Raw genomic sequence first — 27,925 nt, forward strand, 5'->3', positions numbered from 1 at the left:
TCTTCTCTCTTGTTCATGCCACTCTCCAACATCCCACCCCATCCTCATTTCAGAGTCAGCAGAGACCCCAGTAATTTTTGGCAGACATCATCTGCCTATAGCTTCCCTCCCAGAATCTTTATTTTAACAGTCTAGTGTATGGAGTTATCATGCTGTCTGCCAGACATTAAGAGGTACACTTTGGTTGTGTGTACTTACATTGTTTAAAAAAAAAAGATGAAATGCAGACTGGGCAGGTTGCCAGTGCCTACCTCTAGGTAATGGTAGTAGTGTCTACCGGCAAGTCTGAGAGGCATAGATGAAGTGTGAACCTGCATCAGGCATATTTTTAGATTTATTTTGTATGATGTCACTTCCTGTGTTTGTGCTGCATTGACATTATGTGTGGTATAACGTCATGTAGTGTCCCATGGTCTGCATGCCATGTGGCGTCACCTGGGTGTTTACACTTCCTGTGATGGGATGTCCTAGGCTCTGCACTCTGAGTTTGCTGAAATCAATACCACTTCCTCCTGACACTTCTCCCGCCCAGCTCCTCCATTTGCTCCTTGCCTTATTCCAGTGGCTACGTGAGGCCTGTAATTCTGTTTGGAGTCCTGCTAAGGGAGCCCGTCTGCTGGGGCACTTTGAAAAGGGCTTCCAGTGCCCCTGCATAATGCACTTCACTGTAGCTTGGTGTTGCTTCCTCACAGGCCAGGGTGAGAGTCGAGAATACTCTGGAGGGCTGAGATCGGCAGCTCTGGGCTCCCATGGCATCTTCTGAGCAGCCTCATGCTTGCTCATGGAAAAGCAAGGGTGGACATGCAGGACACTGGTCCAGGGAAAAGAGGAGGCCTTCCCTCGCACCCACCTAGGGCCCTGTATCCATGAGAGGTAGACGGGAGATGTGGTTGCTCAGACCTTGCACCGGAATTGTAGCCTAATCACTCACATTGTTTTTTCCTTTTTTTCTCCGTCTTTGTGCTATTTGTGATGGGCGAGCTCCATGGCTGTCCCGAGGAAAAGTTCATAGTTGAGGACATTAGTGATGTATGGACTCCTATGACCCCCGAGGCCAAGGTTCAAGCAGAACAGCATGTTCCCATTAGTAGCCTGAGGTGGCTCCCCAGCCTGGTATGTGCTTTTGTCTTAGGGCAGTTCCATGGCGTTCAGGTGTGCAGGGACTCTCCGGGCTGTAGCCTGGTCTTTGAAGCCTATTATGAAAAGGAACCATTGGTTGCGTCACTGGTCCTCTCCGCTAGGGACTGGATTTGGGGCCGCGCGTGAACACAGAAAAACGCACATGGGGGAGATCAAAGCATTATAGATCAGTGCTTGTGGGACTGGTGTACGCTACCTGCCTTATTTTCTAAGCATCTGTCAATATTTACCCAAAGCTCTTCAAATCTAGGCCTCCTAGTTGGTTAGCTGGAGATTTAATTGTATGTCTGAATTATTTTTTTTATTGGGATATCTGTGATTGTGTTACTCTGATGTTTATTCTGTATATGTGCTTTGTTTATGATAAGTGTCATGTTTGTAAATTATTGTTCTGTATAGCCTGCTACATAAAAATAAAAAAAGAAACTAAAATATCCCTTTACAAAAGTGTATTGTATTGATATTACTGACCTCTATCTTTTTCTTTTTTGACAGTCTTATTTTGTCATATATATAATTAAGCACAATCTAGGGTGTGTGGTAGTAACCTACGTAGTCTGTGTAAATTGCATTTTTCCAAAGTCCCAACACGCCTCAATATATGTTTTCTCTTTAAAAGCCTTTAAAGGCCTGGGCGTGGCGGGTTTCATGGGCTTTGCCTTGCTGACTGAAAGACACCATTGCTGCCAGGGACACACTAGAAAGTCTTCTACAAGGGGCTGATGTGTATGTATTGTAATCTTGCAACGCTCTATTGTCACATGTTGAGAGGGTGATGTTTCTGCCATTGACCTGGTCTTCTGTTTGCAGTCCCTGTGCAGGAGCGTCCAAGCAGCGCACAGAGTTCCCCGGACCTGGCCGCAGGGAGGTTACGGCCGGTAAGTCATGGTGTCACTCTACAGGTCTCTACAATGGTCTCATAATGTCAGGAAACGGAGGGAGGGCGTGTTCGGGCCTTTGCTCATGTTCTTGCTTGCTCATCATAGTCTGGGAATAATGCAATGTGGGATGTGTTGCCCTCCTATGGTCACATCTCCATCATACTGGGTGCGCCCATTAGCCTGTGGGTGGATCTGCTACTGGGGTTTGACACAGAACCTTCTCGGTGGAGCAGTAAAAAAGGCACCCAGAGCAATAACAGAAGACTGACTGCTTGCCTCTCTCCTTTCTCCCAGCTGCGAGCACCTCCTCCACCCCCCACTAAAACATCGGAAGCAGACACAGAGGGACAGTGCTGAGACCCAATACTGCAAGCTTTGATATCTGCTGCTTAGCCCTTGCATGGACCAGACAATGGGACTGGGTGGCGCCGCCGCCACTCGCTGCACCTGCTTGCGAGGATGGACCATCCATGGCCACAGATCATTGGAAGACAGGTGCGGGGGTTCCTTTCAGAGTGCCTCTGCTTCTCAGATAAAAATGTCCTTTTGCATTCAATGAGGAGGCTTACTGACCATCGACAAGTGAACTTTGTGGCATTGAGCTTCCACAAGGCCCGCACCGGGTGGTGCAGCGCAGCCCAGGTCATCTTCTTGTGCCTTCTGTTCATCTAGAAGGGAGGAGGCTTGAGACTACCTTCGAGCTTCATTGTGAATGCCCCTTGTCTAATATCAGTTGCCGCGTGTCGACACACAGAAGGGGCCAACGAGTGGCCAGAGACTAACTGATCCTTGTGCTCCCCCCACGCTAGTACGCTGTCGAGAAAGACTGAATGTATCCTTCCTTTGGAAAGTACTTGTTGCTGCTACATGTTCTCTCCCTGCTGCGGTGTCTGTCTCCCGCAGCCCCAGGAGCAGGATCCTCTGCTAGGGTCAGGCCCTTCTCCTCTTAAAATCTTCCTGAACCTCCGATCTATCTTTGTGTGCTCCTCCCTATCAGTGCTGTCTACCCTCGCCCTTTCCCATCGCTCACATCTCTTCCTTGTGCTAAGGACTAGTATGTTCTTCCAGAATTCCCATAGGAAATCATTGTAGGTGCAACCAGACTCCAGCAGCCAAAGCACGAGCGTTACCACTGACCCCTTTTGCAGCTAAGATCTGGGTTTGATATGAGGTGTGTTTAAATCACAGATGCAACAAAATAAAACCAAAAAACAGTGTCATCAGGCTTTAGAAACATGGCACCATATGAACAGCTGCTTTGAGAGAACATGTTTTGATTCACGCGGCTCACACACCACAAAGGGTGAATCAAACGTTTTGTTGAAGGTTTCATTTGCTTTCTAACCTCCACTCTTCCCACAACTGGTATATTTCATTTCTGACACCGTTCCATCTCCCAGCCTCCCTCCCCGCCCCCCCTCCTCACCCCGGAGCTGAGGGTGCATCCTAGATAGGCCCATAGTCACATGTAGTTCTCCAATGCCAGCTTCCAGCTCCCCTTGTAACTCCCTGAAAATGTGCTCCATGGTTGACCTTGTTTTGAAGAATGTATTTTTTTTAAAACTCTGGGTTGAAAAAATAACACCATTGGCCAAGAAAATGAATGCCTGATACATCTGCACATCGCCTTTCTTACCTCCCATGTGGGGCATTTGATTCCTGGCCTGTGCCCCCTCCCCCTGGAAGCACGGGAGGAGCCCAGCGACTAGGCAGCCGGTGGCAAGCAGAGTGGGTGGAAATTACCCCAGCAGCATGGCCTCCACCATCACTTCAGCCTCTTCCCCGCCTTGCCCTACAGCCCTGGAGAGACTTCATTTGGGAACACGCAAGCTCTTGCGAGGCCTCAATCAAAGCAGACGCACCACCTGCTCTTAGGAGACCTGTTATTTATTTTTCTGTCTTATAAAGTGCTTGTTCTGGCAGTTTTTGCTAATTCAGGACAAATATGCAATGTACAGTACACGCTGTGAACTTCAAAGGTAATGGGGAAAAAATGACATAGACACCTTTGGAACTGTGACAAATAAAGACATCCGCACACCACTTCTGGTCTCCTTGGGTTTATGCTTTTAATGAGCTTTGCTTGCTTTATTTACAGAGCACAGATAACTCCCCAGGTCTGCTCGCCGGCCTTGGGGACAACTGGGACTTGGCGGAAGACGGCAGTGTTAGCAAAGAGGGATGACACGAGTTCATATGTCGCAACATGTTTCGAATCCAGCCTCTCAAGGCACTTGCCAAATAAACAGTTATCGCCCAGAGGGGGCAGTATTGTGCTACATGTTGTGGGTTACTCTGTGCACGGCACTCACCAAACACAGGCCCTTTCCAAGCAAATAGTCATTGGCTTCGAGGAGGGGTGTGCTCGACAGGATCCACAGCATCCTCTTAAATTGTCACTCAAAGAGCTATTGGTCCACAAGAGTGGGGTTATCGTGCAGGGGAGGTGCAAAAGCGCATGCTCTGATGGACACACAGGCTGGACGCCGGACTGATGGCTGCAAAGGACAAGTTAGAAGAGTTGGAAGACATTGCGCCTGTAAGAACTCTGCTGAGGGGGCATTGTGTTGATGCTTGCTCAGAATCCCTTGACGTGTAAATGGGCAGAGGGCATTGTTAACTGTATGGCTCATGCCCTCCCTTCACACCTGCCCCCTTGCCTCCTGCTGCTGGTTGCCTCCATTGGTTGAGTTCCCACAAAGAGCAGAAGTAGCAGCCGGTGGATGGTGTTCTGCTCCAGGGTCTGGCTGGTAACACGGAGATGTGAGAGGACAGTGGTTAACAGAGTTCAGGTAAAGTCTGGGAGATGGCTGGAAAAAGTGTTGGTAACCTTTGAGATGAAGCCAAAATAGGTGTTTACTATCTCTGGCTTTGAATAGCAATATACATACTGTATGCTCCGATCACATTAATAGTCATGGCGGCTGGTACAGAAGTTGGTGTAGCATGGCTATGGACACCTATAGAAAGTTACTCGCAAGTTTATAACGCAACCTTTAGGATTGTGGGTTGCAGTGGGGATGAGTTATGGTTCCACATTTGCCTGGAGAGATGTGAGGTCATGAGCATGATTCTGATTGCAGAAGGCTACTGTTGGCACTGTGATGGCTGCACAGATGTTCAGCTGGGAGTTCTCTTGTCACTGTGGAGGGGTACAGTTGGTGGATGGGTGGCGGATGGTTAGACGTATGGTTTGGAAGTATTTTTTTGCTTGAAGTTACAGTTTTGGCTAATTATTGCTATCACAGTGGTTGTTGAGATACACGGCTAGCGTTACAGCTTTGGATGCAGGGATGTAAGGTTCAAAGTGGGGTAATGGCTGCAAACCAACACATTTGTATTACGCTTGCAAATACAGAGCACAGTTTGGTTGAAAGTAAATCTATACAGCACACAAGCAAGGGTCTATTTTAAATGTGTTCCTCTGCCAATTCTACATTGGACACGGGTCCTTAGAGGCTGAGATCAAAGGCCAGACTTTGGCTAAATGTATGCATTGAAAGGAATCCTATTCTTTGGAGATCATGAGATAAATGGATTAGGCTGGTTGATCCCGGGGGTACACTGTGTTGATACAATGCGCACATGTTTGGAACCAGAGAAAGCACAAGGTATTATATGTGAAACACCACTGTAAGAACATCTGCAGGAGAAGGCAATTGTACATCAACATGGGCAAGTAAGAAGAGTCCAGTGAACGCTGGTAATAAGAGGCAGCTTGCCACATGTTTGCAAAGTCCAAAAGGGAATGTTGGATCTATGTGAACAAATTACAAGGATGGATGGACCCCTGTGGCAAGGGATGGTTGGCACCAGTAGACACGGGTGTGGGGGATTTGATGTGGACATGTAGATATGAACAAGGAAGGAAGGTTGCCCATGCCCACATGTAGACCCCAGTATTGGACGTTGGTTGGGTAAAAGTGGGTAACTGTGCTAGATGTGGACACCAGCAGGAAGGTATGGTTGGGTTCACATCTGCGACGGCGGGCACTGCTTTAGGTGTGAGGAGTGCCGTCCCATTTTTCTAGCATTTGCCTAGGTTATTGGGAATGCTGCCCGGAGTGCCAGACCACAGGATACACATTGATTCCTGCAGTGCATAGATGGCAACTCCAGAACAGAGGAACAGTTAAGTACATTTGCACATCCATATGGAGGAACATCTGGGTAAACAAGTGCAGGATATTCTGTGAAAAGTGTTCTTTGAGGTCACCCATTAAATGGTACCAGAACAACAATCAGTCCCCACGCTGAAAAAGTGGACCCCAAGAAGTGTTCATGTGTGCTATAAACAAGGGCAGCTTCAGGGAGGCATTGTTGGATGCATACGTGCATCTGTACGGAGGGATTTTTGGGTATATATTGTTAAGGATTACTCTTTTCCCCTGTTCTGGGGGCTCTAATGGCGGGGCCAAGGGGGGAGGGGGGCAGGTGCCTCTCCAAGACAATGAATGATAGGCCTAGGGCAGTATAGGTACAATCCCCTTATCTCCCCACCCCCCCACTTAGTGCCCAGCTCAGGACAGGGGACTGTCACAAGGCATCAGCTAGGGATTAGGCCTTTCAAGGGAAGTAGTCACTATACCTGGAGAGCAGAGACCACATGGGATCAGAGAAATAAGGCTTTCCCCAAGACCCAAGCACAGTGATTTGGCTTTCATGGAAGCTGTTGACTCTTGTCCCTTTAAGGGACTTGAAGGACAGTGGTCTCATGGAACCGGCCGTGTCTACCCACTTGGCTCACCTTGCACGATCAATGTTATCCCATCTAAACTTAGAGAGGGACCTGAGCTAGAGAGGAAACTTAGACAGCCTGCCATCCACGGCACAAGCCCCTCTCTCCCATACAGATAATAGATAGGCTAAGTGAGTGCACACTGGGGGCAGGGTTAGGGCATGAGAGTCAGAGCGAGCACCACCCAGGAGGTGGGATAGCCAGCCCCAGGTCCCACATCAGAACTGGAAGCCATCCCCAGGGGTGAGATCGGCCAGTCAATCCCTACACCTGCTGCCTGAGGGGAGACACCTGAGTTCCTTTACCCCAGAAAGAGGCAGGAAGGTAGGGCGAGAGTGTGGAAGTCAAAGAGTGGGCTGCCTAAGAGAGTGGCTGAGCCAATCCAGTATCCGATAGCACTGCTGTGAGTCATACCAGGGAGCATATCAAAACAGACAGCTCCCTTCCCAGCTCACACACCTGAAGCCCCTTTTACCAGAGCGAGGCTGTAAGGTGGGAGCAGAGCACTATAAGAGCACACAGCGCCTGTCTGTCATTGTGGGTGTTTGGAATAGGAGACAGAAGATTGGAGATGGTTGTTTTGGAGATGGCTGGAGGAGAGCAGGGTAATCTCGAGTGGAGTAGAGCATAGGAGGTTGAAGGAGAGGTCCAGATGTCTGGACCGCACTGGAGCCTGGGAGCCAGAGGAGAGACCCTGGAGACTAAAATGAGGTTCCAATAACACTGTGTCTGCTGGTAAGGAGCCGGAGAGTGGTGACCATAACAGCAACACTACTAAGAAATGAAGGGACAGTGAAAAGTGTTCAAAGTAGTGAAGGAGAGGATAGTGATAATAGTGCATAAAGGGTAGGTGAGGCCAGTAGCAGGGGTGCCCAGTAGGTGAAGGTGGGACCAATGCTAGTAGTGTCCAGAGGAATAGAGAATTGGGGTTCCAGGGATGTGAGATTCCGAATGTACATATCAGGGGTGGTTACAGAAGAGTTCATTGGAGAGGAGCAACAAGAGGATTGTAGAAATCTTGATAGGGTAGTGCACCATTCAATAGTGGAAGAGGGAGTGGGAGAAAGAAGGGTTTAGAAGGAGTAAAGGGCTAGAGGAGGAATCGCTGGAGAGAGAAGAACTAGTAGAAACGCCAGGAGGCCAGAAGTAGGGAAGAGGAAGCGTGGGAAATAAATGAGCTCTCCAGAAGTTGAAGAGAGTAAGAGGGTGGACAGGTCCATGGTATTATATAAAGGCTTCATTAGTCACCCGAGAGACTGTAGCATAGTTAACTACCCATAGACCCTGCTTTGCTTCTCTGATCCACATCCCTGACATCATGTTTGCTTTAACCTGAGCTCTGTCCTTCTCCACGTCCCTGCGGCTTTTGCCTCCGAACTTGAAAAATGATTTCACTACACTACGCAGATTTCTACCGTGTCTGCTCTTGCATGAACATTTCTGATTCTTGTATTTTTACTTGCAAGATTTCACCTTAAATTTTCATGGTGGTTATTCAACTTATGTTTGGAGGCCAGTCTTTACCCTGAAGAAGGAGCAGTTATGGTCAGAAATGCATTGGCTATTGATGTCTGCCTGACTGTGATTAAAATATGCCACCTCAACTTTTTCAGTTAAATTTGGCATTGAATTATGTTGTTAAAATAGCAGTACAGTTTACTACTATAAGTGTACATCAGTCACTCTGTGATTTTCTCCGCAATGCCTTTATGCTTGACGTATATCTCAATTCCAGTGTGCGGATGGTTTGTTGGCTTGCACCTGAAGATTTGAGTTATCATATATAACCTGCTGTATCTTTGACATCTGAATAGTGGTGCACACCCCTTCTTTGTTTCAACAATGCAAAGGAAATGCCATGTCAGAGGCATAAAGTGTAACCGGACAGGCTGCATTAATGGAGTCCAGGCTAGCCATATAAATGCACTTATAATGTTTGAATGATAAGTGTTGTTACTATGGCTAGACTGGCCTGCATTAGTGCATCCAGTCTAGTTACGTTTTATGCCACTGCCATGGCATTTCATTGAATTAATTAATTAATTGTATAGAGCGCTCTTCGCCAATAGCGCTAATACAAAATTATCAAACCGTACAATTGAATGAAGATGGCAGACCAATTAAAACAGAGGAGGGGGAACAAACAAAGTTTTAGCTAGTAGAAATAGCAGAGAAGAGATGAGCCTTAAGATTAGACTGAAAAATATGAAGAGAAGAAGAAGAGCGGACAGAAAGAGGAAGGGAGTTCCAGTGTTTAGGCGCAAGAAGAGAAAAGGACCGAAAACGAGAGGATGCACCTGGGGGTTTGGGAACAGTAAGAAGAAATTGATTCTGGGAACAAATAAAATGAGTAGAAGGATACCAGTGAAGAGAGATAAGGGGGAACAAGACCATGAGTACATTTAAAAACAATCAAGAGAAAGTGATAAAGAAGACAGGACTCGAAAGGGAGAAACGAGAGAGACCGCAGGGCAGTTGCAATTGAAGAACGATGAGACAGATAAAAGAAGATAAGCTGAAGAATTAGAGCTAGAACGAAAGCATTTTTTGCTGGGCATCATTGTAAAAGCACACATAGGAGTCGCTATGTGGCTAGACTACCCTATGTTGCTGCAGCCAGTCTGGTTACATTTTCTGACTCTGGCATGGCATGTTTTACTGGGTTGTTTGCCTGTCACGTTTGATTTAAAATTGATGCCCGGTAGAAAATATGCTACGCAACAGGAAGAAAATGTAACCTGACTGGCAGCAGCAATGTAAGCCTGTATAGCCACATAACGATTATGTTTACTTTAACCGTGATGCCCAGTAAAAAATGCCATCCCAGTGCTGCACTAATACAATGTAACCAGACTGGCTGCATCAATGTAAGTCAGTCTAGCGAATTCATAATATATAATTATGTTTGCTTGATAAATGTCGGTATACACTGGCCTGCTTTGCTGCAACCAGTCTGGTTAGGTTTTCTAGTGTGGCACTGGCATGGAATTTATTTGTGGGCATCATGGTTAAAGAAATCATAATTGCTATGTGGCTAGAAGGTCCTACATTTGTGCAGCTAGTCTGGATATATTTTTCAAACTGCTGCATGGAATTCTTTTACTGGCAAAGCCAACAGGAGCATGCTGGTATATGGGCATTCTGGCATGCATTGGTGCACCCTGCATGGACATGTATGGGATCAGCCAATATGATTGTTTATTTTATAGTGGCATATTTTGTGGGCAAGGTCATCCTGAAAATGAGTTGAAAAATTCTCTCTGCGCTGTTCGTGAGTTGAATATATAGGATTTTTGAATTTTTTTCCCTACAAAACCAAATGTAAACTGTGCGGTTTATGACCCAAATTTTCACAGAAAGGATACTGTAAAATGCACAATTGGAACCCATTAATTTCCCCATTTTCGCTGTCAAAGAACCCCCATGAAGCATCCTTGGTTGGTTTGGGCTCCCTCGCTCCATCGCTTATGCACTTTACAGCCCCTCCAATTAGAATAAGTCCCCAGTCATCACTGTTCCACCACTAAGGTGCGTCTCCTCCCAGGCCCATGGATCACCTTGAAGTGGGAAACCTGTGAAAGCACAAGAAGCCACAGACCAATAAGATCAGGTCACAGAGAAGGAAGAGGAGGATGAGTAAGGGATAGATATTCTTGTGAAACCAATTGCTAACCGAAGACTGCCACAGAGCCCAGGAGGTGGAAGTCTCAGACATTGGAAAAATGAAGATTGATTTCTAGAGACTTCTATTTTGTACATATTGGACAGTCCACCTGGTTAGGTAACCTCAAGACTTTGTGGGCTTGGAGAGAAGCCACTTTGAGTTTGTAATGCCCCTGCACTCAACCTGCCCACTCACTATGCAAGTTCCCAAATAAAACACATAACGCTTACGTTTGTGTTTGTCTGGGCATTTGATCCGGGTCCTAAGCGTGACAGTGTTTGCACATTTCTGCAAAGGCAAGGGAGTTGCTACATGTGTTTATAGCAGGGAAAGACCTGTTCTGTGCTTAATGTTAAGAAACCCAGTTGCAAATATCAACAGTGAACCATCCTTTTGTGCATCAAATCAAATGTTTTATTAAAGCAAATTAATCACTGTACCAACTATGGCATGACAAAACATGACCTGTTTCTGTGATAGGACCAAGATACCATGCAAACGGCAGCAGGCTGCGGTATAAAACTCAATATCATAACCTATCGAATGTAGCGTGCTCTGATAAAGGTCATTTTCTTATCCGGTCTTAGAGGTCGAGAGACTGAGGGCATTTCCCAGCAATAGCTCAGGTGGTGTTTATCCTCTAAGGGGTAGAGAATACTTCAAAGGGAAGGAAAGTATGGAGAAGGTAGCAATAACTTTAAATAAGTGAGAGGTGGTGGGCCACGGGATACAAGTAAAGGTAAAATGAAAAAAGAAAAGACAAAGTGGCTGAAAAAAGGCAATACTTATATTGCAGAGTCAGATCAAGTGAAAGGGGGATTATAAGTTGCTGCAGCTTTTTATTTAAGATATTCTAAGCTTCTGCTGAGGCTACTAACAAAGGAGTTATTGCATATACTAACGGCATATGAGTCATAGGAGAACCCGTACTTTCATGACACTAAAGAAGGGAATTACTTAATTTGCTTATTCAGTCTAAAATACACCAATGGATGTTTTGCAGGCTGTCCTTTTAGAGCTTAACAATCATAAAAGATAACTGTACACCTTATTCTACCATTAAAATAAAGATATAGCGCTCCATGGGAAGCTACACTGTCAAGTGATTCGAGAATGATTGTATTTATGCAGGCCTTAAAGCATTCGAACACACTGATCTGCAATTATCTACAAACAGCCTCATATCAATTGTCAACATCAAATTATCCATCAGTTCTCATGCACTGCTTTGATGGACAACTCCTCGCCTTGCAGGGCCTCCCACTCTAGATGTCACACCTGAAGATACAGAGATCATAGCAATTTGAGAAAAGCCTTCAAAGCCCTATAGGTCCTTCTAAATAGCCTACAGCCACCCATTGTCTCTCATGGATGTCTCCTCTGCATCCCAGATCCATAGCGCCAAGAATCAACCTCTACTAGCGCGTTTCAAGACAATACCTAATAAGTTGCATGCGATTTGGATCTATGCAGATGCTTAGGACCACTAACTGTTCCCTTCATGCTGTCACCATAGGAACCATGATTGACTACATTTGGGACTGTGTCACGAGAGATGACTGGATACAGGTTGGCACAAGAGGAAATTGTTGGGCACCAGAGAACAACTCTATGAGGAATTACTCATGAGTGCACGCTCTCATGAGTAAGGAAGAGTGGTTTACTAAATATGGGAACATGGCGAAGAGTGTTGGGCTACAAGTGGACATCGGGATGGAGGGTAGTTTCAGAATGTGCTGAACCAGCAAAGGAAGGGAGCATGTTTGGGAGCATGTGGAGGCCACCAGAAGGGGGTATGTTTGGCTGTCCTTAGACACTGTAGCCGAGGGGAGGTTAAATATATGTGGGGGCCAGAATAGAAAGCTAGTTGCATACATACTGCCATGGGCATAGAGGAAGAGTTGGGTACGATGTTGGCAGTAACTACAGGATGCATGTGGACATGTTTAGGAAGGATTGACTGCCTTATGGACATCAGAGATGATGTTATCCTTCGTTATGCAATTATGGTGTTTAGATCTGCACTGGAGTGAGGCTACTCAAGTCAGTGGGAAATGTGTTTGGACATGTGGATAGAGGACAACTTGTCCTGTTGATCCTATGGCCCAACATCCTATTGACGAGACTCCTCCGAGAGCAGGCTAAGCAGAACATCCTTCCCGTGATTTCCTGACTATCTGCCCAAGCTAATGGAATGGGTAGTGTTGGGTGAGGTAAGATCCATGTTGGAGTCAATGTATTGTGGAGTCCTGTCTTTCTCCAATATTATGTATTATATATGTCACTCGGGAATCTACGCGATAGTTTCAGACTGCATTTGCAAAAGTACTATCAAATATACCTGACCCTTGATATAAATGCTTCCCAGATACAAATTCTCTGCACCTGTGCTAACATTCTTAACTTGATGAAGGACAGCCATGTCAAACTAAACTAGTTAAATGCCAAGGTGATTATTCTTGGACCAGCTAAGTAGAACACTCATCAGCCAAACCCCAATCCTATGCCTATCTCAAATAACTCCTTTTTTTATTGGGTTCAGAACCCTGCGAATCACCCAGTGCAAACAGATTATTGATAAAGTGAAATCATGCTGCTGCCAGCCCAAAATAATTCAAGGAGTTCTCCCATGTATTCCAGTACATACACGTTCTGTTGCATTATGAGTAAACTCGACTCCTGCAATGATTTCTATGGAGAACTTGTGAAGCAATGAATCGGAAGGCTTCAAAATAGACAGGTGTCCATACCTGTTACTGGCCGTTCTAAGACTGATGATGTCTCAAATTCAAAGACATGTTTCCATTGCCGATTTGCAGACAGTCAAAGGATCTGTTGGATATCTGTGGGCAGAAGACACTTCTATTGGCTATCTGGTGGGCCTCAATTCAGTTTAAGGCCCTTTGGCTTATTTATAGGTGACCCTGTGCTCTCTTTTCCACCTTGGCTCTGAGTACCTGGTCAGAAAGAACCTTGGGCTGGCATCTGATTTCTTGAAGGTGCTCAGACGAATTGCTTCACTAGTCTAGTGGAGATAGAGGAGTCGCAGTCAATGGCCCGAGATTTGGAAAGCATCTTCCAGGAAGGGTAGCATCACACAGCCGCCTGCTGTCCTTCAGCAAAAGCTAAAGTGCACTGCTTCACAGGATCAAGGGTTAAGGCTTTGCCAAAGAATCAGTTACATACACAGAAGTGTAGTGCAAATGCCCTTACTCCATCGCAGACATGGAGACACTGGCCACATTACAAGTCTGGTCGTCGGGAAATAAGGGAGCCGGTAGCAACGTACCGGCACCCTTTCCAGACCGACAGACTACGATCATGACTGCAGGGGCCGGTGCTCCGGCCCCGCAAGGCATGGTTTTCACGGAAGCACCGGCACCGGTGCTTCCCTATCCCCCATTCCCGTGGAGTCCCATGGGACACCACGGGAATGGGGACTTACACTTTCCACTGCCTGAGGTCCTGGGCTGCCGGGACTTGTAATGTCCCGGTGGCACTGGGATCTCAGGCGGCGGCGAAACGGTGCTACAAGTTCGGCAGCAACCCACCGCCGACCTTGTAATGAAACCCACTGTCCTAGATGGAGGGAAAGTTAAGGTAATGTGTACATGTGAATGGAATGCTGATTGGTATACACGAGCTCCTAAATGGCAGAATGGTTGGGACTAGACGAACAACAGCAGAGCAAGATGTTTGGTTTCATGTGGGTACCTTCATGCCTTCATTGAGGGATAGTTCTGTACATGTGGAAACCAGCATATGTGCTGGTTAGGAATATGCGTATCCCTGCATGGTTACATATGTGCAAGTGCAGGATGGCACAGTTTGGTCCATGTGAGAAATTCCCAGAAGGAAGGCTTAGATACGTGCAGGCACCTTTCAGAACATAAAGCTTCATACCTGCTCTCGTGTGGACACCAGCGTAAGGCATGATTGGGGCTTTGGGGTCCTTTAAAGAAGGTATGGTTGGGGCACCTGGTCACCTGCAAGGACAGACAGTAGAGTAGATGGGTAAATGTGGCCACCTAGGTATGTAGTGAGCACTTAGTGTGCAATGTAAATGTATTTAGTCACTTATGAGAGCAATTGGGTGTGTGCAGAACCCTACATGTAATGTTTGGAGATGCGAGCTTTAGGACAGCATGACATATGGAGGTTTGGGTAAATGGACCAATGTAAAAGCTGCCAATGAATAGATGTATGTAGACAACATTAAAATAATATTACTCAACCCATTATTCACCTATCAGCAGCACAGTTGTGGGAATGTTGACTTGTGGAACAATGTCAATGAGACGTCATGATGAAGTTGTTTTGGTCGATGCGGGCAGCTTCAGTGCGATTTCTTGAAGGGAAGCAGAGCTGGGTGGGGAACATCTGAGGGAGGGGATTGGCCATCTGAAGCCCCGCCTCCTGCATTTACCAAGTTGGCGTTGATTTCCCAGATCAACCTGTAACTTAAGAGTTTGACAGCAGAATAGGTCTGTCCAGACAATCTAGTATTCCCGTTTCTCTGACCCCTCTTGCACCCACCCTGAGACGCAAGGACACATAGTTGCATTTCTAGCTGTTAATGAGGAGGAAGCTCCTTGTAGGTTGACCGCCCTACAGAATTGGCTTGGCATGGTCCTACTTAAGTTAGTTTATTCTTGTTTAATGAAAAGCAAACTATGGCACGGCCTCCATCGTCTCACCGTAGCTGCTTCCGTGCAAGTGGTCCAGCTCTCTCCTGTGCGTGCTCCATCTCACGCCTGCTTTGTGTTGCTGCCTATGTTTAGCTGGTGGGATCGGTCCATGGGAGAGAGCAGGGTCAGGTGGTTTTGGCGATAGATATTTCACAGTGCATGTGAGAAGGGCTGTGCTGAGAATATTTAGGATGTGTATGATAACTTCCACCCGGTGGAGACGACCAGGTAAATGGAATGCTAAACATGTTAACACTAATGTCAAGCCGATTGTTGCAGAGATGGCTGTGCCGTTGCAAGTCTCCTTGCTTTGCCAATCCCTTCCTGGCTCAGCTTTTCAGTCAGTCGCTGTAGAAGGCAATGGTTGCCACTGCCCATTGCGTTGTGCTCCGAACCCGCTCTGCCGACCATCTCTGGTCGCTCTGCTCCCAAATGCTTCACCAGTCCGGTTCTGTCCAGGTGACTTCATCGTTCGGTCTCCAGCAGCTATCCCAGCTCACCACCTATTTCTCAAGGCCACAGGCCAATCAAAGCTGAAAAAACAAAATGGAGAAGATGAGCGAGAAGAACACATGGATAGCCTGACGAGCCAAGACAGCAGCACACTGGGATAACGGCATAAAAGGGGTGCGTGGAGATGGGTGAGGGTAGGGTTGGGGTACCAGTACAGCACCCAGCTATCTGCATCCTATATGTGCAGCGCCTGATGTATTCTGTTGGGATCTATGTGCCGTTACCGAATGAAATATCTGAGAATACATTTTACCGAACAAATATCGAATTTGTTATTTTACTTTTATTTGGGGAGGGCCCCCAAACATTCTATTTCCTCGTGTTTCTAAACACTCCCAAACCCCCTTCACATCACATTTGACCCCTTTACCCCACCCACCCTATAAATTTTAATTAAAAATGTGATCTTTTTTCTTTATTTCTGTTTCGGTAAAAAGGGCATTCTCTGTTTTCTCTTCGGTAACATCACTGGATACCATTGTGTTGGTATGCATGAGGTACAGGAAGCTAAGATAACCATTTCCCTCTCCCAGAAGAATAGCACTCACTTTAGCGACAATAGCACCAAGCCATAGCTCTCATGCACAGTTTGTGAGACACGAGAAGTCTTCATATATTCCTCTGACCTTAGAGGTGAGCAATCCGAGTGTGGAACACTGCCTCGTTGCTCTCTGTTGGATAATATTGCAACCCCAATTTCAAGTGATTTGTGTTCTGTATTTTGGGGAGGGGGGCGATGAAGTTGGATCAGTACTGACGACTTAAAGACGAAAACTGACAAGTAAAGGTACAAGAAAATGCAAACTCGACTTGCTGAGAGCAGCTCGGGTAGTTTGCGCTATTATTTTTTACTGTGGCAGTAATGCTTAATGCTTAATGTATATAATGTACTCGCTCGGTGTTCAACAGGCGGCCCCCAACAGGTTTCAACACCGATGGGACAGACACAGCCTTAACCTTCTACGAAAACTTAAATAAGGACAAATGAGTGTGTGTACGATTATATGCAAGCAGCATTTTCTCAACACAAAGCACAGTGATATTTATGTCGACCATGTTCCTGATCAACCCCGTTGTCTCTGTGCGGTGCTTAGCCTTTTCCTACTTGTAATTAAAGAATTCCGTGAAAAGTGGCCCTGGGTTAAATAAAGTAATCTGGTAAGATTCAAAACGACACCAAACGTCAGATGACATTCCATTGAATGTTCAGCAAGCTGCGACCTCCCAGGCACGGCGACTCTGTGGATTACTTTGCCCACTTCTAAACATAGTGTATTTTCCCATGAGCATAACAGTAAGGATGGGCAGATCAAGACCAAACTGCTCCCGTATGAGCCATTATCCGGGCCGAACCCCATGCTCTCCCAAATGCCTTAGCATTCTAAGCCAAGCGCTATAAAATGAATGCTCCTTTGCGCAGTTAGTGAAGCAGATCTCCAGGGTAAGGAAAAGGCCGCGACGAGATTCAAGCAGTCATGATGGCCAAGATTTCAGGCAATGTTATTCGGAATTCTAAAATTTACATTGGCTTTTACAAAGGAATTCCTCCACTCGTTGAAAACGGAAACTCTGAGTTTAATTTCAAACATCTGGTGGGGGCGTTTCACTACTGGACTCTGCTAGCTTTATCCCCTCGGACGCTCCCTCCCCTTCTGCCTCTAATAAGTGCTCCTGGAGGGCGATAGTTTAAAGTTCACGTTGTGTGCTGCCTCCGGTTTGTTTTGTTTACTTTTGAGTTTTTGTTTTGTGGCTGGTGCCAGGGCTCGGGGACAATTTCTGAACTAGGCCTCACTGCCTGTGGCTCCTCCTGAACGCGATGAACGCCTGACCTAATGTACCCGATCAGGCTGGGAACATGCGCGGTCCACAATAGTGATTGCTGCGGGACGTCAAACGTGGAAGCGGGAAAGCCAAGGGAAGTAGAGGAACTGGGCAATCCTTGTGGGGGAGGGGCGTCCAAAGGGAAACGCGAGCATTAGTACAGCAGTGACACAGTTTTATTAGTGTTATTTATTGTTTGCTTGTTAGGTGCTTATACATGAAGTAAATATTGTTTCAAAGATCTAAACTAGCAGGACTATTGTACTATCCCCTTAGGAGAGTGCCGCCTTGATGGCGGTTCGCAGTGTGATCCTGCAAATAAGGCGCAAATACAGAGCTCTGATCAACACTACTTTATTCTTCCTCGTACAACAGGTCACTGCCCCTTCAACTTTCCTGCATGTCACTTCCCATCCCGCTCCCCAGGTCCCGCCCTTCTCCCGAACTACAACATCTGACACAACATCCCCCCCAAATTAAACAGTTACGACATCCTTTACTCTAGTTCGTCAATGAGTCGTCTTGGTCTTGTTCGTGCGTATTGAGGCCGTGTGGGCTGTCTCTCTGATGTCTGTGCCATGACTTCACATGCCCGGTTCGAGTTGTTCAAATCGTTCGGAGTCTTCTTCATCTCCTTGGTATGAGTCGTCTGATGAGTAGTTGTCTATGCTTCCTCAAGGACTACACCTCCCCTGTAAACCAGCTAGTGTGATTCTCTTGAAACGTGATGAATTTCTCGTGACTTGTTTTTGATCTCCCTCCGCAGTGATCATTGACCCTTTCCGTGCCATTATGATGAGGGGATCCTCGTGGTATGCAGTTGTGTGTTTGCTGGCGTTTGGCTATCTTACTACCACTATCTCTCCCACCTCCATTGATGACTTCTGAGCCTTTTGCTTGCCATCTGTGTAATCTTTCCTCTTGTCGTCTGCTCGTCCATTATTCTCCCGAAGGTCACTATCCCCTGGATATTGACTGGCCTCGCCTTGATTTTGCAGTAGCCTTGTGCAGTAGCCTTGTGCGAATGTTCCGACCGAACATCACCTCCACAGGGAACTTCCCTGTTCATAGAGTTGCCCAGTGAGATGTGCAATTTGTAGAGGTTGTTTCAAGTTTGACATAAAACGTTCAATGATCCTGTTTGCCTGCGGCCATAAGGATGTTATCTTGCAATGATGAAACCACATGTATTTACTTACATTTTTGAAGAAGTGACTTGTGAAAGGGGGCCCATTGTCTGTCTTTACTTGTAGTGGGATTCCGTAAACTGTGAAGATCCTATCCAGCACTGGGATGACATGACGTGCCGATGTGGAGGACACCAGCTGGGCCTCGGGAATCTGGAATATTCATCCATGATTGCAAACATATATTTCCCACCCTCTATGGGTCCAAAAAAGTCTGCCGCCACCACCTCCCAAACTCCTCTTGGAAATTCTGACATGCGGTTCAGGGTGTCAGGTGGGTGTGATTAGACAATTTGTGGGGCATTCACACAAGCGTTCCTCCACCATTGAGTCAAGACCGGGAAACCACACTTTTTGTCTCAACATCCTCTTGGTGGATATAATACTTCTGTGGTCCTCATGGGCTATGTCCAATACCATCTTCCGCATTCGGCCAATTTGTGGCCTTTGAGAAGCAAGTTCTCCGGCAATGCTAGTTCTTCCTTGACATGAAGCATGCCCTTGATGTCTTTCTTCACCTCTTCCGCTTCGAGGCGACTCCTTTCCTTTGCCTTCCTCTATTTTCCTGACCGTAGGCTTTCAATTACTATTTGACAAGCTGTGTCTGCATCAACTTCCTGATTGAATCTTTTGGGATCAACACCTTGAGGAATGGCCTGTTCGATGAGATATCTGATGTATCTGTCCGCCACCAATGGTTTTGGAGTGTCTTCAACTATCGGGTGTCTCGACAAGATGTCCACAGGATTTTCGTCCTTCCCAGGCCTGGTTATGATTTCAAAAGCATAGTCCTGTAGTCTCAGGCCCCACTGGGCAAAGCGCAGGGTCATTTTGGACTGTGGGTTGCCATATAGGAAAAATAGGGCCTGGTGATCTGTGATGATTTTGAAAGGTTCGCCATTTAACAATAAATGAAAATGTTTGCAAGCCCAAATGACCGTCTGGCTCTCCTTCTCCACCTGTGAGTATGCCTATTCGGTCTTGGATGGACTTCTACTTGCGTAGGAGACGATGTGTCTTTGGATTGAGTTGTCTTTGTCCTGGCTAGCGTCCACGATTAATTCAGATTCCCGGTCTGCATCAAAATATGTCATATTTTCAGCTGGTCCAATGCGTTGTCTGATGTCCAAAAATGCTTGCTGGCACTCTGTTGTCCACACAAACGGTACATGGTGTTTGGTGAGAGCACGTAATGGTTCGCTAATGTATTTGTGGACCATCAACTTGTAGAGAACATGGATTTTAAACCCATGTCCGCTGCTGTCCTGAAGCTTAATATGCATCCACATTCAGTTGTGGTAGAGATTACATGGATGGGAACACTTGTTTCTTGTGTTTTGTATCTGCATTGGGCATCAAACTGTCCAAGACATTTACGGGAAACCTTTGCCCCATACAGGTATGGCGGTGAAGGAGGCAAACGTATCTCCTTGAGGCAAGGATTTCAATCCGGTGTGCTAATTAACAGCAATGAAACAGAGACAATAAGAACAGACAACAACCAACATGGTATTAAAATCTACATAGGACCAAGTACAGGACTCTCTCATGAAGATCCATGCTAAACACATGGTGAAGCACATGTTATGAGGAGAAATATAGTAATATGTAACTATTAAGACAAACAAAGCAAAGTAACAACTGTTCTTTTGAGTGAAATTTGAAAACAAAATATAAAGTATCAATGAAGAATACAACTGCTGTTTGGACAATGTGATGTGTCAAAATAAGAAAGCATTCACCCTACAATGAAAAGAATACAATAATTGGCGCACACCAAAAGATACCATTTGAGAGAATATAGTTTATCAATATATTGCTATGGTCACAATAAAGGCATCTGTTGTGGCGACAATTAAGAAAAAGGAAAACTAAAAAAGCAGATTCACTCAGGATTAGAGCCTCTCACTTGACCGGACATTGGGCCTCATTCCGAGTAGGGCGGTAAGGGTTAACGGTCACCGGTAACGAGACTGGTGCCGTTAAACCCTTACCGCCCTACTACGAGTTCCCTTTCCGGGTCCTTCCTTAACGCCTGCTTTTAGCAGGCATTAAGGACGGGACCCGCAAAGGGACTTTAGTTCTAATAACGGTACCGTAATTTACGGTACCGTTATTGGCGCCTTCCCCATTCCCATTGAGCCCTATGGGGGCTCGGGGAAGGGCCCTGGTGAATGGGGAATTACCGGTCCCTCCAACCTTGGAATGGACCGGTAATTACTCCATTCACCAGGGCGGAGTCGGAATGATTTTGGAAGCAGCCATGCCGCAAATAGCGGCGTGGTTACCTCCAAAGTCGGAATGAGGCCCATTGACATTAAACACTTCTTGTGTTTTGTATCTGCATTGGGAGTCAAACTGTCCAAGACATTTATGGGAAACTTTTGCCCCATACAGGTATAAATCCACCCTGGTTGGCCGAAGTCAGCGCATGTGTGGCAGCCCCTTGTATACCTATTCACTGATATTAACTGTGGCGCCAGTGTCTATAAGAAACTCAGTCGGCTTCTGATTTAAGTTCAGTAGAAATGCAGGGCTGTTGTCAGTTGCTGCTTTGTTACCTAGTGCATGTAAATAGCCCTTCTTCCTCTGCTCACCTTCGGGTGAGCTCACCTCTGTTTTAGACGTGGACTGTTCCACCAGGTATCGGATGTGTCGTCTGGTGAGTGGTTCTAGTCGTGCTGCGGCTTCTTGATATCTCTCTCTCTGTTCTCTTTGTGGCCTTTCTTCTCCTGATTCTTGGTCCCTTCATTTCCCTTCTCTCTGTTTTGAATGTATCTGAGCTGTGATCTGTGATGCTTGTGTTGCTGTTGTGTTGCTTTTGACTCTTGGGCAACTAATCGCTCTTTTTCCTGTCCCTCTCGCGATGCGCATACCAACTTGAAATGCTGCTCCTCTTGCGAAGCTAGGCAGATCCCTTCATGTGAGAATACATATCAGTATTTGAAGCAGAATTGTTCAACTGGAGCCCTAGGTTCCCTCTGTAGTTGATGGACCATCTCTGTGTTGTTGGAGGACCATTTGGGGCTATTAAAACGTTCTACTTGAGCTTCTACCCCCAGCTCTGTCCTCCCCAACATTAATATTTCTCCCAACGTCCTGGATTTTTGCAGCACTTGTGTCGAAATTATTGAGTTTCACACCCTGCAATAATCTGAGACCTCAGTGCCTCTGTATTTGAGGAGTTTGCAAAATCACAATGTTTCATTTTCGTGCACAACCTCATGACAAAAACATCCATGGATTCTCCCTTTAACTGCTTGGCACTGAGAAATAAGTGCCTTTCATAGTCCACATTACTATGCAGAGTGAAATTGTGGCCAATGCCTCCTTTAGATATTGAATGGTGTTGATGGAGTCTGCGGGCAATTCATCTATGATATCCCTTGTGGCAGGCAATACCGCTAATTTCAGCAAGCATTGCTGTCGAGCATCTTCTAGAGGTCCTGTAGCCCCAACATATAGATCAAGTCCCTTATCCACCTTGCCCATCTTGGTCCCATATTACTCGTGTCAGACACGTCAAATGCCCCTGGCAATTGTACTGTGAGTGAGTCCTGGATTCTGGGTGGGCCCTGTGTCTGTGTGGTTATTGGGAATGTCACAGGAATGTCTGGGTCCGACATGATAATTCTGTGTTGTCCCTCCAAGGGAGATTTAGCAGATAACTCTCCCTTCACTTTCAGGTACAATCACTGGCGTCACCTGGACACGTTGCATGACCGCCCAACTTTGGCATGACCACCTCTGTCTTCTTTAAGCTGGGAGCGGCTGCCTACTGAGGCACGAGCACTGCTGACTTGTTCCCTAGGCCTCCACCCTCAGTCTCACATACCACCGCAGCACCGGGATGTACATCGTGAAGGTCTGTAGCTCAGGGACTTCCTCCTCCTATCTGCCGACAAGCAGAGTCACAGTTGGGCGGTGGTGTGCAAGCCCTCAGTCGAATATCCAGCTGGTCGTGTGGGACAGCGCTACCTTCCACGCCACTGTACTATCCCCTTAGGAGAGTGCCACCCTAATGGTGGTTCACAGTACGACCCTACAAATAAGGCATAAACATGGAGCTCTGGTCAACACTACTTTATTCTTCCTCATACAACAGGTCACTGCCCCTTGCCTTTCATGCATGTCACTTCCCACCCCGCTCCCCAGGTCCCGCCCCTTCCTGAACTACAACATACGACACGACAACTATAACATGCAGATCTATGTAACGTGCTACTTACAGCCAGATATCACTCTGTGGCCTCAGACATTTTAGGACTCGTAGCCTCAGACTTCTTAGGACTGGTAGCCTGAAAGAAACAAGGGGAGACAAAATGTCTAACATTACTAAAAAAAACAGCTCCATCAGCATCAGGAAGAATGCAGGTGCAAAGGTGGTAAGAGTCCAGTTATCATTATCAAGGACCCCTGTACAGGCAAATCTACCCAGGTAGTCACAGGTGGGCTGGAAGCTAAAAGTGGCCCTGAAAAGGTTTTTCAAAGTGGCATCGTATTACACCATCGGAGCAAACGATGTGAGCAAGCCCAACTCCTCCAACTAGGGTTTGGGAGGGGAGGGTTCCCCACCCAAGAACATTTGGGAAAATGGTTCCAAATAGTGAATTAATTGTAAAGCACATGTGTCCCCATACAATGATTGAAAAGTAGTTAAATAGAACAAAAAGACTGGGATAAATAATTTTTGAGTGTGGAATAACTCTGGCGAATCAACTTCCGGGACACAAGTGGTCCAGGGATGAATATCTGTTTCTAAACCATCAATCAGCCTAGGCCTCTAGTACACCAGAAGGGATCCGAACAAATTGGAAACACAAGCAAATTATAAACCTCCATGTCCAATTTTGGTAACGTTGATGGATTAGCAGGCTTATCTCTACAAGGTCGGGGATCGTTGGTTAGTTGCAAAACAGCCAAAATACAATAATTACCCAATGATATGTTATGGCATTTATAACGCACCTATGCACAAGTGCTTCAAGGAGCGACGTGGCAAGGGAGGGGGAACAGAGGGAAGACAGAGACAATGATCTTACTAGGCCTGGTGACATTCAGATCGTGCAAGTGCAGGGGAAGGGGAAAAGTGTGAGGGGGAGAGGAACAGTGTGGGGGGGAGAGGGTGGGGGCAGTGCAGTACATGGGATCAACAGTAAGAAAATAAATAGAAAAAATAAAAGCAATCGGTAAAAAGAGCGGCCAGCGGGTGGCAAGTGCAAGGGTAAGTCCAGACATCAGGTGTCAGGTGGTGGTAGGGGTCTGTAGGGATACAGAAAACAGTCCCCAAGTGCGGAGGTTGTCAGGGAGGCAGAGCAGGTGTGCAACTGGTGGGGGAGGGGACCTGGGCCCGAGATCAGAGGGTGGCCATGTGACTAGTGCAGTTTAGGTTTCAGCCAGGAGTTCAGCTGGGGAGAGGAGGAGAGAAAGCAGAAGCAAAGAGGAAGGTATTGAGGTGCTTCCGGAACCGGAGATGGTTTTCCTCAAGTTTCAGGGAGGCAGGAAGGTTGTTCCAGAGGGAGGGCACAGCCAAAGACAGAGATCTACCACCAACTCGTTGCTTGGAGAAGCAACTGACCCTGAGGGAGTTGGAGGTGGTTGAGTGAAGGGCTTGAGAAGGAAGATATTTAGGAAGAGAGAGCTGAAGGTATTGAGGCCCCAGGCCCCAGAAGGCCTTGTGGACAATGCAGAGTGTTTTGAACTTAATCCTCACAGCCACTGGGAGCCAATTCAGAGATTTCAGTCCTGGAGAGATACGATCCTTGGTCTTGAGGCATGGACAAGTCTTGTAGTCCTGTTCTGGATGAGTTGCAGAGGGCAGAGAGTAGAAGCAGGCAGATTTAGAAGAGGCTGTTGCAGTAGTCCAGCCTCGAGAGAACCAGAGCTCTGGAGACAGTGAGCTCCTGGGGGAAGGAGAGGAAAGGAAGAATACCTCTGAGGAGGTGCATCTGGTAGCGTAACTTCTTAGAGACGTCAGAGATGTGAGGAGAGAAGGGGTGTGTGGAGTCGAAGATGACCCCAAGGTTTTTAGCCTCACAGGTGGGAGCAGGAATAGGGCCAAGAGAGGCCTGCCAGAGAGCGACAGGAAGGAGGGCGCAGGTGTGCCGATGAGGAGAATCTCAGTCTTACTGGCATTGAAGCAGAGATCATTGGCGGCACATCACTCGTGGATAGCAGACAGACAGTCAGAGATGAGAGATGGAGAAGAAGTGGTGGAAGGGTGCCTGGAAATGAGTTGAGTGTCATCCGCATAGCACTGATAGTTGGTCCAGAGCTCAGCAATGCGGTGGGCAAGAAGTGCCAGGTATTGGTTGAACAGCCAGGGAGAGAGGTTAGATCGCTGGGGAACACCACAGGTAGAGATAGAGGAGAGGAAGGACCAAGTTGGACCTGGGAGGGTCGATCGATAGGAAAGAGGTCAGCCAAGCCAGGACCTGATCAGTGATACCCAAGTTATCACGGAGACGGTTGAGCAGGATGGCATGGTTGATCGTGTCAAAGGAAGAAGAGAGATCAAGTAAGAGAGGATACAGGAGGTGTTGGAATCAAGGTTGTAGAGCAGGTCTTCACGGTTGTTCAGGAGAGCAGTTTCCATGCTTCTAGTAGCTCTACAGCCAGACTGATGGTCATGGAGACAACCAACAGATTCAGTGTGAAGATTAAGCTGGGAGATGGCCAGATTTTCCAGGAGTTTGCCAAGGAAAGGAGCGATGGAGATAGGGCATTAGTTAGCCGGGCCGGGCGGGTCGCCAGAGGGTTTCTTAAGAAGAGGGTGCACAAGGGAGTATTTCAGGGGGGAAGGGAAGACCCCAGTGGCGAAGGAGTGGTTGCAGAAGTCAGCCAGAGGAGAGGCCAAGGTGTCAATGTGGCCCTTGATGGTTTTGGAGGAACAGGGGTGAACCTGTTTTGACGAGACTTTCATAGATCAGACTTGTCTAGAAACCTTGTCTGGGGGGAACAGGGGAAAGGAAGAGAAGGAGGGGGAGAGGTGGCCGAAACCAGGGGAAGAGCATGGAGTAGAGGGGGTACGGGGAGAATAAGAGAGAGAGAACAGGATGCCCTGAGTTGTAGAGATGAAATGAGAAGCCTGGGCCGTACAGAGGGCCTGGGAGGGGACAGGAGAGGTAGAGACTGCAGCAGGAATGGCCAGCTCCTTGCAGATTTGAAAGAGTTCAGGCTGAGTTGTTAGATACTGCAAAGATGTGAACTAGGATGAGGGCTCTCTTCTTGGTGTGGACAGAGAGCCGGTGTTGCCTTTGGAGCAGGCGGCAGGCCAGTTTGTAAGAGGATGCACCGGAAGCACGCCATTTCCTCTCAGCCACCCTGCACTTGCGTTTAAGGGTGGCGAGGTCTGAGTTGTACCAGGAGTTGCACTTGGCTTTGGGCTTCAGGCAGATCCTCATGACTGGGGCAAGAACATCAAGAGTATCAGAGATGGCAGAGTGGAGGATGGGAAGGGCTGTGTCAGGGTCTGAGTCAGCCAAAGGGGGAGGGGAGTGTGAGAAAGTGGCAACAAAAGCCTCAGCTGACACACACTTCATGGGTCGGATGACCAAGAAGGTAGGTGGCAGTGCTGGAGTTGGCTTGGCCTGAGGGGGTGGAGAGAGTCAGCTGGGAGGAAAGGAGAAAGTGATCACTCCAGGAGATAGGAGTGGTGAGAGGGATGGAAAGGGGAAGGTCTGTAGAGATCAGAACATCCAGAGTGTGCCCTGCAGAGTGAGTCGGGCTAGAGACGAGGATAGAGAGTCAGAGTGAGTCACAGGGGTTGCGAAAGAGTCCAGAGGAAGGGCAGGAAGCATCCAGGCACTTTCCAGTCAAGGTTGTATAAACATGTCTACTTTAATATTATCACAACAGACAGCTCTAGCACACTACAAAATCCAAGCCACCCCGTAAAGGAATGGAGAGGACAGAAAGTTTCAAGAAGGAAAAGGGGTGCACTCTGGATACAGACAGGAGAGTAGTTGGTAAAGTAATGAATTGCAATAGTTCAAGGATACTTGGTTTCAGCACAAAGGGAGCAATGAGTCGTAGAATGTCACTAGATGCCTTCGGGGAAGGACCAGGGGGTCAGAACCACATTGTAGCTTGTGTTTGTAGATGTTCTTGGTGCTTGACAGTGTAGAGCCAGTTTCAGGGTGCTTTGCAGCTCCTGCAATAGAGTTCAAGACGGGAGACAGCTGTGGGTATCAGGCAGCAGGCATTTCGGTGAGCAAGGCTGCACGGATGGCTGCAGGCTGGCCTTCACTGAGGCTCGGGGTCAGGAATAGTTGTCTTAGTGCTGGTTGGTGGGTCTGTAGAGGAGGTCCCAAATAAAGCCTGACCTCCAATCGCCCATTTTGAAGTACCAGGAACGTTGACACCAAAATATGGGAAGTATGATGAGCAAATAAACCAGCAGAGATCCGAAGTAGGGCTCTGCCCAGTACCCATCAGAAGAGCAACACCTATTGAAATACCAATACCCAGACAACCATGACGGTAAGGTATCCATTGAGAAAACCCTACCAACAAATGAGACGAAATTAAGATTGCCTAAGTGCCGTCCCGGAAAAAAACAAAAAGGCCTTAATGGAAGAAGAATGGTGATGTCACGAGAGCGCGGACAAACTCACAGATAGAACAAATGATGAACCAAGAAGGACACAAAGACACGAAACGCCCTGAGAAAAGAGATTGTGAGCTTAAAGTGATAGAAAGCTATCAAAGCGCAAGAGAGTTATGCTGTAAGCTAAATGAATACAGTCGATCAGTTTACACCTGTACATATGCTTGAAACGGCAAGAAAGCTAAGAAAACAGTGCAGCTTGCTATGCTAAGTAGAAGAATGGCGCGGCAAGCGCCATTAAACATAATCTACCTCAAAACGAAGCACAGTATTATAAGTGTGATTACACTTTGCACGAAAAGCAGAATCAACTCAGGTTACTAGAGGCCAAACAAGACAAGATTCATATTCTAGCAAAATGAGAAGAGACGGCTGAATTGAAACACAGCAGATGCAACTCGTGCCAGGAGAGCCAAGGTCATACCAATAGAAGGAACAAACAGTAACTACATCTAATTGAAACTTAAGAACAGAATATCTTGTCTTTGAAAGGTCAAGATAAGGAAGCGTAGGCAGGTGGCAAGCCGAATAAGAATTAAATGCACAAATTGAGAGAAGGTAGGCAAATTCACAGTGTCTGCATCACGTGACCATCCGAGCGAGGAGAAGCACGAGTTCACACCTTCGCTTGGCATCCGACCAGGAAGAGATATCGGAACTTTCCCAGACAGAAGATGCAGTTTCG

The 27,925-nt window shown here is 46.9% G+C and overlaps 2 protein-coding genes across 2 annotated transcripts in view; one reads left to right on the top strand and one right to left on the bottom strand.

The window, feature by feature from the left end:
• The window catches only part of FCHSD1 (FCH and double SH3 domains 1), a 582,795-nt gene extending 578,731 nt beyond the window's left edge, over window positions 1-4,064 (top strand). Inside the window, exons 19-20 of the mRNA XM_069654127.1 lie at window positions 1,951-2,018; window positions 2,316-4,064. Coding sequence (XP_069510228.1) covers window positions 1,951-2,018; window positions 2,316-2,378 — 131 coding nt within the window. The 3' untranslated portion in view covers window positions 2,379-4,064. The remainder of the gene's footprint in view (window positions 1-1,950; window positions 2,019-2,315) is intronic.
• Window position 4,065: 1 nt separating this feature from the next.
• The window catches only part of RELL2 (RELT like 2), a 430,484-nt gene continuing 406,624 nt past the window's right edge, over window positions 4,066-27,925 (bottom strand). The window contains exons 7-8 of the mRNA XM_069654128.1: window positions 22,862-22,930; window positions 4,066-15,644 (exon numbers count right to left, since the gene is read on the bottom strand). Coding sequence (XP_069510229.1) covers window positions 22,871-22,930 — 60 coding nt within the window. The 3' untranslated portion in view covers window positions 4,066-15,644; window positions 22,862-22,870. The remainder of the gene's footprint in view (window positions 15,645-22,861; window positions 22,931-27,925) is intronic.

Source organism: Ambystoma mexicanum, chromosome 3q, assembly GCF_040938575.1.
Source record: "Ambystoma mexicanum isolate Mex_15411 chromosome 3q, UKY_AmexF1_1, whole genome shotgun sequence".
Lineage (NCBI taxonomy): Eukaryota > Metazoa > Chordata > Amphibia > Caudata > Ambystomatidae > Ambystoma > Ambystoma mexicanum.